Here is an 11,118-nt window from a genome sequence, read left to right as displayed (position 1 = left end):
TGCTCGGATTTGGTTGTCGTTCGTCTACATTCGTCTCTTTTCAGGTTGGATCCTTTCGATCTACGCTACACTCCATCAACGGCGGTTGCTATTCTGGTGCCCTGGTCCTATGGGGCCTTAGCACGACGACTTCCCGACTATCTACTACAACAAGTTTTGCCCGGCTCCGGCGAGGGAGAGGCGACGATGGCAGCGCGCCTTCGGCTCGCTTCAGTGCCTGTAGTCGTCGGTGGGTGGTCTACGAATCTGGATGTAATAATTATTATTTCTGGTATTCGTTGTACTGCCATGATTGAAGATGAATAGATCAGAAGTTTTCTCGAAAAAAAATCAAAGAGCATGTGAGCTCGGGATCAAAAATGCTCGCTGTATCGCAAAATGTTTTGAATGAATAAAGAACTCTGTTCGGGTAAAAGAAAAACATTTTTCGAGAGCCCAGCGGGCCTAGGCGCGGCAAACCAGAGTCGCGTAAAACGACCATCGGGGCGTGCCCGCGCGCGGCTTGCAGCCACAGTCTGGAGATAATCATCATGCCGCCTCCTATCTCCCCGCTGCCGCTCATGGCCTCCAGCCCAATCCCGTCGCCTCCGGCCGCGCGACCCGGCAGCGGCAGAGCCCTCGCCGCCGTCGCGCCCTGCAACTCCTCGGCGTCGCCGTCGCCGTCGACGTCGACGTCTTCGGTTGCGCCGGCGAGCGGCGGCAGGAGGGGCGTGCTCGCGCTGGGCGCGGGGTTCCTGGCCTCCGCGGCGCTGCTGTGCCCGGCCGGGGACGCCGGCGCGACGCGCATCGAGTACTTCGCGACGGTCGGGGACAAGCTCTGCGACATGGACTTCGCCAAGTCCGGGCTCGGCTACTGCGACGTCGAAGTCGGCACCGGCGTGCAGCCCAAGCGCGGCGAGCTCATCAATGTGGGTGCCCTTGAAGCTGCGCCGATCGCCGTGTTCCCTGCTGGCTTCACCTAGATGGATGGATGGATGGATTTCAAGTTTGTAACCCGTCGTTTTTGTGTCGGTGGTTGTCAGATACACTACACGGCGAGGTTCCCAGACGGGACGGTGTTCGACAGCAGCTACAAGCGCGGGAGGCCGCTGACGATGCGCATCGGCGCAGGCAAGGTGGGCGCATTCGCTCACTGAAAGATGCAATGCTTATTATTGCAGCCAGGCAGAGTTTTCTTGTAGCAGTGTGTGATCGTCTGGGCCTAAACCCTTCTGTCTTTTCTCCATTTGCAGATTCTCCGAGGGCTTCAACAGGGGATCGGCGGCGGCGGCGGCGTGACGCCCATGCTCGTCGGTACTGTCAGACTTCAGCAGCCATCTGTATATTACAAGCATCGGCATTTCGTTCCAAACAAACTCTTATCTGTTTTCTGAACTGCGTGATGTCTTGAAACTGCTAACAGGTGGGAAGCGCAAGCTGATGATACCTCCGATTTTGGCTTACGGACCCGAACCAGCAGGCTGCTTCTCAGGTACCAAAAGGAAAAACCTAGTTTTCAGTTGAGGAAATGTACTATGATGCATCAATCCCCACCTGGCAACTGCGCGTATTGGCTGTGCCATTTTGACTTGGCTTGTTTTCTCCCATGAGAAGCTCAGCCCATGCATGCATATTCAGACTAGCTTATATCAATCGTTGACAGGGGACTGCAACATTCCTGGGAACTCCACGATACTATACGACATCCTTCTCGTCGGCATCTACAAGTGAGCGTCTGACGGCAGCGAATACGTCCACAAGCCTTGAGCATAGGTCCAGTACAAGGTAGAACCCTTTTTCTTGCAGCAGCTTTTCTTCTCCATGCTCGTCAGTGGTTACACCTGCAAGGGAGACTGAACTACAGGCGGGCAGACGAAGAGAAAGATTTGCTAGTTCTTCAGGCGGCGAAATCGGATGCTCCCCGGTTTCCGATGCGCAAGGCGCTGTAGGGGGCAAGCAATCTGTACAAATAGCATTCTTGATTATGATATGAGGAGCATGTAAAGCGTCACTCTGTAATCTGTAAAGTCGAGTCGTGTTATATATGCTGCTGACTGTCCTGAAGCCGTCTTTGCTCAAGCGGAGACGAACTTGTGCGCGCTCTTTGCTTGACTCGGTGAGGGCCGGGGGTGACACAGCTCACGTTTATGACGTGCAGAAGCGGTCGCACCCTCTTGTTGATGACATTCTTTTGTCAGGGGTTCTTGTTATTTGGTTTACAGCCTGGAGTTTAGTTGACTTTTGTCCCTCCAAGCAAAGGCCGTGTCTGAGAACTAGATGCCCAGTTATGACAAATGTTCTTTTCTAGAGCATCTTCAACCACACTTTGACTAATTCGGTCCATTATATGTCCACGGACATGTTCGGGACAGAAGCCGCCTGTCTCCCATTTGTCCATCCGAGCAACCACACCCCTCACAATGAAACTCTCAAATCCATACAAACTCATGCACGTAGGTTATTTCTTCACAATTTAACATAAGACAAAATAATACACAACAAATAAAATTTAACATTTCATACATAAGCGGGGCGCTACACAAATGAATGAAACACCATTGGTTTCCTCCTTGACCTTCTTCTATTTGTTGATTAATCACTTCTTGATTTTGTTATCCACGAACCTAGCTTCGGCTAACATGATCCTCTTTTTTTGTCATTTATCCATCTTCTCCATGTCTATCATCCCCCTCTCAATGGCATCCTCCCTCGATCGAACTGCATCCTCTCCCTTCACACATTCGAGAAGAGGTTGTACCTCTGACTCCCCCCCCCTCTCTCTCTCTCTCTCTCTCTCTCTCTCTCTCTTGTTGCCAAAGATGTATGTCCATGTGGCGGACATTTTACTTGCCATGTATGTCCATGAGCCTTTTCTTTGCTCAGCTCCAGATATAGGATCCATACTTGTGGTCAATGAAGGTTTACACCCCAAGGCATCTTCATGGGTTGTGTATGCATTTCTCCTTCCCTCCGGTTTTCCTTGAGTGCCCAGTAATTGTCCAACATCAAATAGAGGCGAAATTGTATCACTCATCTCATAATTTGGAGGACGCAAACATGCATCACAATGAAATTACTATCTTAAAATTGGTCCGCGTCCACTGGAGTTGCGGTGATTCATACACCGTGTCAGGGGAGGCGCCCGTCTCCTGCATGAAGTCATTCGGGATGCCCGACCATTGCAAAGCCAGAACAGCGTAGGACGCTAGCGTGGCCGAGGGCGCAAACCTGGGTGCAGATGCTGACATGACGGAAGACGCCAAAGCAGACATGACGAACCCCATGTCGAGGACGTCCTTCACCGCAGCTTCCTTCTCGGCCTTCTCGTGGGCAAATCGGGCACGTCGCTCCTTTCAGACGATTGTCTCCGCTTTATTCCCAGCATAGGGACCCATGGACTTCGCTGACCCATTGTCCATGGCGACGGGCGAACGTCGGAGCGGACGTCGACGGCTAGGACGAAGGAGGATGTTGATGGTGCGAACGTGCATGCTGTAAGGGCGACGACGCGGACACATAAAATGGAGGACGGGCGCGGGGGAGAGGGCAGTTTATTTGGTCAATTGCGAGGATTTGGGTGGGTCCAAACGGCTTCAAATCCACCCCAAATATAAATTAAGTTTGAGGTTTGTTGAACAACCCAGACATGGGACTAAGTACGAAGAGAACGATTGGGTGGTGTTTTTTCATCCGAACAGTACCCAAACTATCAACCTGGACATACAGGGGGCTTGGGAGTTCGGTTGGATGCTCTTAGGTGAAACTGTTGGTGAGGGAATATGCATCGAATATGCACCGGTGAGAGAATATACTTCTCTTTTTACGATAAGCGAATATCCTTCGGACATCAAAAGAACTGATTAAGCATGCCTCAACTGCGACGGAGAGTTGCATTCCAGCACCAATCCATCAATGCATCAAGCGTGACCCGGCCGGGTTTGTTTGGACGGTGCCCACCAGCCCGATCGAGCCGGGTTGGTGAGCAGCGCGAGAAGAAAACGACGACTGCCTTTTTATGCGTCGTCTAAGCAAGAAAAATGTTTTCATTGACATGGAAAGAAAGTCAAGTTATGGTTGTTGGCAATGGCGAGGAGACGAGGAGGCAGAAACTTGAAGTCCCGTTAGGAAAGCGTAGAATGGGATTGTCACTTTAACCTGTCATTTTCCCTGTCGATCGATCGACGGTTACGTCGGCGACTCGTCGTCGTACCGGTGGTAGTATCTTAATGATTGGCAGGGGTTGTGTCATCAGGTTTAGGGTGATTGGGCTCTTGGGTTGAGCGGCCGATCGAGGTCAGAACCGGGGAGCCGGATTGGTTCTTGGAAGCGCCAAGAGCTGTTTGGTCGAGCTTGCAAATGGCTAGGCAATTTCTGTTCTTCAGCTGCATGATCGTTTTAAAAAATCGCCCCCTCCTAGCATTGGCTTACCGAGGATGTCAAAGCCTAAATGCCCCGTGTTGCCGAGCTCGTCATCGTTACTTATGTGCTTTTCTCTCTCTCTTTATTTAAACGGGAACCACTCCCACGGAATTCGTCATTATAAAAGAAACCGCGGCGTTCAGAAACCTCATATCATCGGGACAGAGAACAGGACGTCGCTCTGTTGGCTAAGCGCAAGGCCGCACGGGTGTGCAGGCAACCCGCCCACCGTCCAGGCTTTGGGGCGGTGTGCCTACGGATCCCTCTTCTATTTAAAAATGCATTTAAGAGCTATTTCTGATTTTATGTTTTTTTAACACAGTACAATCAGAGTCGCTCGCATACTAAATCTTGATTTCATAAGGATTTCGATGCGAAGAATGTATGGTCCAACGTTGCAATCGGTGCACTATTTCACTTTTTAATTGAACTACAATTATAAAGTATTTTCTTTATAAGTTGAATAAATTGTTACAACAATATATTCTTTTTTATAAAACTATACACAAAAAAAAATAAAAGTCAAGCAACAAGTTACTACAACAAGGGGAAAAGATTCCCTTCAACCGATCGATTTTGTGCGAGCGTCCGCCGTCTCTATGTCCGTCGGATGGACTCTTAAACAACGGTGGGTAGATAAGCTATCCGTGCCCACTTTGTGCAACTGATCAATTGTTTCAGAAAGGGATTCTGCAACTAGCCCCTTGTTGCAAACCATCCAGCGGCTAGATGCTGTCGCGGCTCGCACCACGGAGGGCAATTTTTTCTGCAACATAACCTATGTTGAAAAACAATCCTGCAACACGGCCCATGTTGCAAAAAAATTGCCGCAATACAACCTATGTTGAAAAAAAAACCCGCAACATAACCCTCGTTGCAAATGTTTCGGCAACAAGTCATTTGTTGCGAAGTAGAGAAAGATGTTTATTTGATCGAATGTATCAAATCCAACCGCTGGCGAGCCGGCAGATCTATAGAAAGATCCGCAGGCGGAACGCGTAGCAGTCCCCTACAACAAGTGACAATATTATGATATGTATAAAAATAAATTTATAAAACGGGTTTGCTAATTCTCAGTCGATTGAGTCGATGCTATATCCATGAGATCTTACATTGTTATAATTGTAGAATTTTTTTTTATTTTCTTTTTCTCTCTCTTGCATGTTATGTTAGTTGATTGAAATTTGGTTAAATCTCAGTCGACTGAGACCTAGCCACATCTTTTATAAAAACATTTTTTTAGAAACACATTACAACACCTCACCTACACATGAGCACATCCAACCCACTCACGTCTATGAATGCACATACATCCAACCCTCATGAGCACATCCGAAAGTTATCACTTGCATGCCCAATGAAGGAACATCGCTGAAAAACCTAAAATTAATACAGAAAAATACAAGCCTATAATTTGAACCTCGCAAGGAAGCTAAAACATCTAAGCCACGTCGAGCTCGCAAGTTTCGCATGAATTTTACGCACATTTACGTGTGCTCACAAGCGGCTCAAATTGCCAGAAGACCGGTACCAACCCAACCCATGTCACGGTCATCTGCTTGTGCTTGGACCAACCCAACCCGGTCGCCACTTATAAAACCTGCCTCCGACCCACGCACGCGCACGGCCAAACCAACCGCGCCGCAACCACACACGCACCTGCACAAGAACGGCCCGAACAAAAATAGTCTTTCCATCCCGTTGTCTTGTCCGTTCCTTGGTTTCGTCGCCGCCAGCCCCCGGCGATCTCCGCGACCGCGACCCGCCGCCGCCGCAGATCTCGCCGAGGAAGGCGCGCTAGGTTTCCCCGACCCGTCGGGACATCCGCGCCTATAAAACGCGGCCCTCCGCTCCACCGGTCGAGCTCCCCGAGGCCGAGGCGCTCTTCTCCCGCCCGCCCCGCCCATGTACGTGCCGTGTCGCCCCTCCCCCCGCTACCTCCCCCCCTTCCGCGTGGATGCAATTCCTGGCGCGGTTTGCAGCTCGGAACGCAATGGAGCACGATTGATTTCGACCCCTCTTGCTCGTTATTGATCTCTTTTGTGTGCTTGTTTTGATTCGATGTGTGGACCGATTGCTCAATCGGCCATGGGAGGGTTTGCTAACCTTGGTGTTCTCTTGTCTTGGTGCGGAGCAGAATGGCCGCGTGCACGTCTCAGCATGCGCTCATCTCCGTCAAACCTCCGCGCGCTTCCGCCAGCTTCGGCTCCGACAGGAGGGCCGGCAATGTGCGCTTTGTTTCAGCAACGAGTTGCTGCCCCGGCAGCCGGAAACTGGGCTTGGTCTGCGCATCGAATTCGCAATCTTCAGTGATTGAACCGGCTAAGCTACCGTCGAGCCCCGAAAGTGGCAGCACCCCCAAAAAATCAAGTAATCTTCTTAAGTTCTGTTAGGCTATGTAGCGGTACGTTTCGTTTCGCCTGCTATAATATCAATTCTTCATGTGCTTGTAGGTGAGGCTGCACTGATATTGATTCGGCACGGGGAATCGTTGTGGAACGAGAAAAATCTGTTTACTGGCTGCGTCGATGTGCCCCTGACCCCCAAGGGCGTCAATGAGGCGATCGAGGCGGGTAAAAGGATATGCAATATCCCAGTTGATGTTATATACACCTCATCACTAATCCGTGCTCAGATGACCGCTATGCTTGCCATGATGCAGCATCGTCGTAAGAAGGTTCTCTACCTTCTTTTTTTTCTCTATCTGATTTGTAGTGGAAGCATACTGTATCTGGACATTTTGAATCAATTAGTATTATATTTAGAGGTCTTCATGTCTGTGTTTATACCAGGTTCCAATTATTGTGCACAAGGAGAGCGAACGGGCACACCAGTGGAGTCAGGTATACAGCGAGGAGACAAAGAAGCAGTCCATTCCTGTAATAACAGCTTGGCAGTTGAATGAACGAATGTAAGGGTTCGCTAATATCTTATAACGATTGTTTCATAATTATATTTCTAATTCTGCATATAAGATATAAACTAATGTTGTGTCTCAAAGGTATGGTGAACTGCAAGGCCTTAACAAGCAAGAAACGGCTGATCTGTTTGGCAAAGATCAAGTTCATGAATGGCGTCGTAGTTATGACATTCCTCCCCCAAATGGAGAGAGCCTAGAGATGTGTGCAGAGAGAGCAGTTTCTTATTTCAAAGAGCAAGTAAGGATATGTTTCAGTGCTGTTAATTTAGTTGGATCTTTGGTTGTAGATGGTTTAGCTTGTCTCTTGGCTCTGAATACATAACAGTTTCTGCTTTTCTGTCATCTGTTATCACCGAGTAAATTGCACAAAACCACCACTTTGAGGGCTAGGTTTTCAGAAAACACTAGGTTACAGTTTCTTGACAAATTGCATCATGTCTCTCGTAAACATTTTGCAAAAACCACTGATCGGCGGATAAGCCTCTTTTGAGCACGCTTATGACATGTGGGGCCCTTTTTTGCCTACATGGCGTGACATTTTGTGCCAGATCAATTTTAATTTGAATTTACAAACTAGTCCTTACATTTCACACAGACCCCCCTGAATCAAAAAGAAAAAATGCAATTAGCCCCCACTCCCTTCGATCCCTTCTCTCCCTTCGATCCCCATCTCTCTCTTCGCCGCCAGATCCTCCGCTCGGCGCCAATCCACAGGAGGTCGGGCACCCACTCCCTCGCCTGAGATGCCGCAGCCTCCTCTCTCCTTCTCCGTCCTCGGTAGCCGCGGAGCGCAGACTCCTCTCTCCTCCCTCCGCGGAGCGTGGCGGCGCCGAGCGAGCAAAGTGGCGATGGCGCCGGCGGAGCAGAGCGGCGGTCGCGTGGCGTGTCGGCCATTGCGCTGCCGCCGTCCTTGCTCGAGCAGCACGGCTGCACTGGCGGAGGAAGGTGAGGACGGCCTGGCGGCTGGTCGCCCGCTGGCTCTAGCATGCTCTCTCCGCACCAAGATGACGCGCCGCTTTTACTCTCGACCACGAGAGAGGACGTGTCCTGCTCGAGCACCACATCGGAGGACGTGGCCGGACCGTCGCGGCCTCCTGTCCTCCGTCCCGACGACCACGACGGCGAGTGCGGCGTGCAGCTCGCGCGGTGCGCACGGCTCACGCTGGGAAGGGGCACCAGCGGCAGGGTCAGGGTGGTCAGGCTCGCCGCTGCGTTCTTCGCGGCGTCCAAGGCCCTCGAGGCCAGCGAGCACGCCGGGGCATCCGCCGGGAGAAAGATAGAGAGAGAAGGAGAAGGGAATCCACCGGGCAGGTAATCCAAGGAGCTGGAAGGAGGACGAGGATGGTGTGCGGGAGAGACAGATCCCGATCTGAATCGGGAGGGTGTTTTCGCTTTTTGACAATAGTGTTGGGGGTGTTTTCGCTTTTTTACCCATGTAATGCTGTCTTTGGTAAAACGCTATGCCACATCAGCGAAATAGGGGCCCCATCTGTCATAAACGCACTTAACCGAGCCAGATCCGCCAATCAGTGGTTTTTGCAAAAAGATTACACAAGACATGGTGCAATTTGTCAAGAAACTGTAACCTAGTGTTTTCTGAAAACCTAGCCCTCAAAGTGGTGGTTTTCTGCAATTTACTCGTTATCACCTAACGTGATATGAAATCAGCAGTCTGCATTCAGCTTTGATTCGCCGTTCCCAGTTTGTAACATATTTTAGAGGATCGTGACCATCATATATTTTGACCTGCAGATTATACCCCAGCTTGTGTCTGGAAAGCATGTTATGATTGCTGCCCATGGGAATTCACTCCGTTCAATTATAATGCATCTGGACAAGTTGACTTCTCAAGAGGTGATATTACTTTGTATCTTGTTTATCTATGCTTTCCAATCAGCCGTGTTTTAGTGAGATAGATACTAATGCATTAAGACTTTTTACTTAGGTAATAAGCCTTGAGTTGTCGACTGGCATTCCTATGCTGTATATATTTAAGGAAGGGAAATTTATCAGGCGGGGTAGTCCCGCAGGACCTTCTGAGGCAGGCGTTTATGCTTATACAAAGGTACGAGTCTTCTCTATTTTCTAACTAGAACGAATTGGGTGCAACAAAATGCTGATTTCATGTTCATTAACATATCTTGACCATCATCTGACATTTAAAGCTTACTACTATATGCACAACTATAATCAGAAGCTAAAGCAACTCGGTGTCTTTTCTTTTACTCCAAGCAAAACTATAAAACAGCAAGAGTAGTTTTTGAGGTGAAGTGGGATTCATCATTTTTCTTATATGTGTGCAGATCAATACTTAAAATTCACCAGTATTTGTTATTTAGTCTGGATAGATGAATATGCTAGCTTTTTAAATGTTCCATAATTTGAATCTGAAGAAATCAAATTTTGACTGCAGAGTTTGGCCAAGTACAGACAGAAGCTTGACGGCATGGATCAGTAAGACGGTAACCATTGTAAGCAAAACATTTGCTATTTTCACAAGTAGCACTAAAAAAAAGCATTATTCTGAAGATACTGCTCTAATGCCGATCCTTTATCTTGAATGGGTATGCAGGCTTTATTTTGCAGCGGTGGTCTGAGTCGTCCTCACTCGTCGAACATGCATTTCTCCCGCCAAAGAAGTGGGTTAACTTCACATACTATTGGGCACTAGTAACTTTGAGATGTAAGGAGTTTGCTGCAGTTTGTAGCTTCTCCTCAGTTTCCTTTGAAGCCATTGCAGCTTGTAACAGGGAAATGTAGGGAAAATATAGGCTACGGCCTGAAAGATTAAATGGGGATAAAATTCTGGTCACCAGTGTGTTCCACTCCTTTTGTTCCCCACATTCTTTAGATGCGACTTTACGACGACTCGGTATTGAATGTTTTTGTGTTGTTGGGTACTGTCAGAAATGATACCGTGTGATCAGAACTATAGAGTTCTTGCCAAGTAGATGATCACTGTTTTTTACTTTTGAGTGTTTAATGCTCAACTGTACATCATGTACTACAGTACATGGTAGTATCGTTAATCCACCATTTGGGCTCCTATTCTCCAGCCCATATAAGCAATACAAACACAAGCGCCGAGCCCAGATGATGCCTGATAAGTTGCAGGCAGCGGCCTGTCTTGTCTTTTGGCCCAGCTTCAGCAACAGACCGGCCGGGTTACAGAAAACAAATATGTAGACGAAAGATTAAAAAACTGTTTGCCTTGATCCAGAGAAAGATTAGAATACTGTTTGCCTCGATTTTCAAAGGCGCGGAAATCAACCAGCGTATAGTATGGCGTCTGAAGTTGGAAAAGTGGGTGATAGAAAACCTGTGGATCTGAGCTGAGGTCAACGTTGGCACTGGATGAAAACATGCACCGTCCACATGTGGCCAGAAACTTGAGCTGGCACATCTTATCTACTAATACTCGCTGTTTTGACTTCATACTATACTTATTTTATTTACCGCCCCACTCCCCCTAGCATGGCATGCATCTCTCCCTGACATTCAAACACACATCATACTGTGCTCTACCCAGCAGTACCCAGACACATTCCGGGAGCATCCTAGGGAGTCCGATCTGATGCCGAAAAATCACAGTGCTCATATCATGACACACTTCAGTTGCTAAAAAATCGAAAGTAAAAAAAAAGCAGCAAGAAGCCAAGAAGAAACCGACTAGCATCGTAGGCTCCCTCCCTGAACGACTTCTTCTCGTTTCCCTTCCCTAACACTAGGTGCCAGGACGAACTCTTCTCCCCAAACTTGAGCCGGCGAGGCCGTGGATTCGTCTCCCCTCTGTTTGTCAT

General features: G+C 48.7%; 2 protein-coding genes across 2 annotated transcripts; both read left to right on the top strand.

Annotated features, from left to right (window-relative positions):
- The first annotated feature begins 493 nt into the window (after positions 1-493).
- LOC123141795 (photosynthetic NDH subunit of lumenal location 4, chloroplastic) lies at positions 494-2,063 on the top strand. The gene is made up of 5 exons (XM_044560870.1): positions 494-908; positions 1,023-1,115; positions 1,233-1,293; positions 1,403-1,471; positions 1,643-2,063. The coding sequence occupies exons 1-5, from the start codon at positions 531-533 to the stop codon at positions 1,708-1,710; spliced, it is 669 nt and encodes a 222-aa protein (XP_044416805.1). The 5' UTR covers positions 494-530; the 3' UTR covers positions 1,711-2,063.
- Positions 2,064-6,021: 3,958 nt separating this feature from the next.
- On the top strand, positions 6,022-10,130 carry LOC123145455 (2,3-bisphosphoglycerate-dependent phosphoglycerate mutase 1). The gene is made up of 9 exons (XM_044564872.1): positions 6,022-6,305; positions 6,536-6,768; positions 6,852-7,075; positions 7,191-7,309; positions 7,400-7,556; positions 9,071-9,172; positions 9,264-9,383; positions 9,732-9,789; positions 9,891-10,130. The coding sequence occupies exons 2-8, from the start codon at positions 6,537-6,539 to the stop codon at positions 9,774-9,776; spliced, it is 999 nt and encodes a 332-aa protein (XP_044420807.1). The 5' UTR covers positions 6,022-6,305; position 6,536; the 3' UTR covers positions 9,777-9,789; positions 9,891-10,130.
- The last annotated feature ends 988 nt before the right edge of the window (positions 10,131-11,118 follow it).

The sequence above is a fragment of the Triticum aestivum genome, chromosome 6D, assembly GCF_018294505.1.
Source record: "Triticum aestivum cultivar Chinese Spring chromosome 6D, IWGSC CS RefSeq v2.1, whole genome shotgun sequence".
Lineage (NCBI taxonomy): Eukaryota > Viridiplantae > Streptophyta > Magnoliopsida > Poales > Poaceae > Triticum > Triticum aestivum.
The sequence above is the reverse complement of the archived record's forward strand: the minus strand, read 5'-3'. Positions and strand labels throughout refer to the sequence as shown.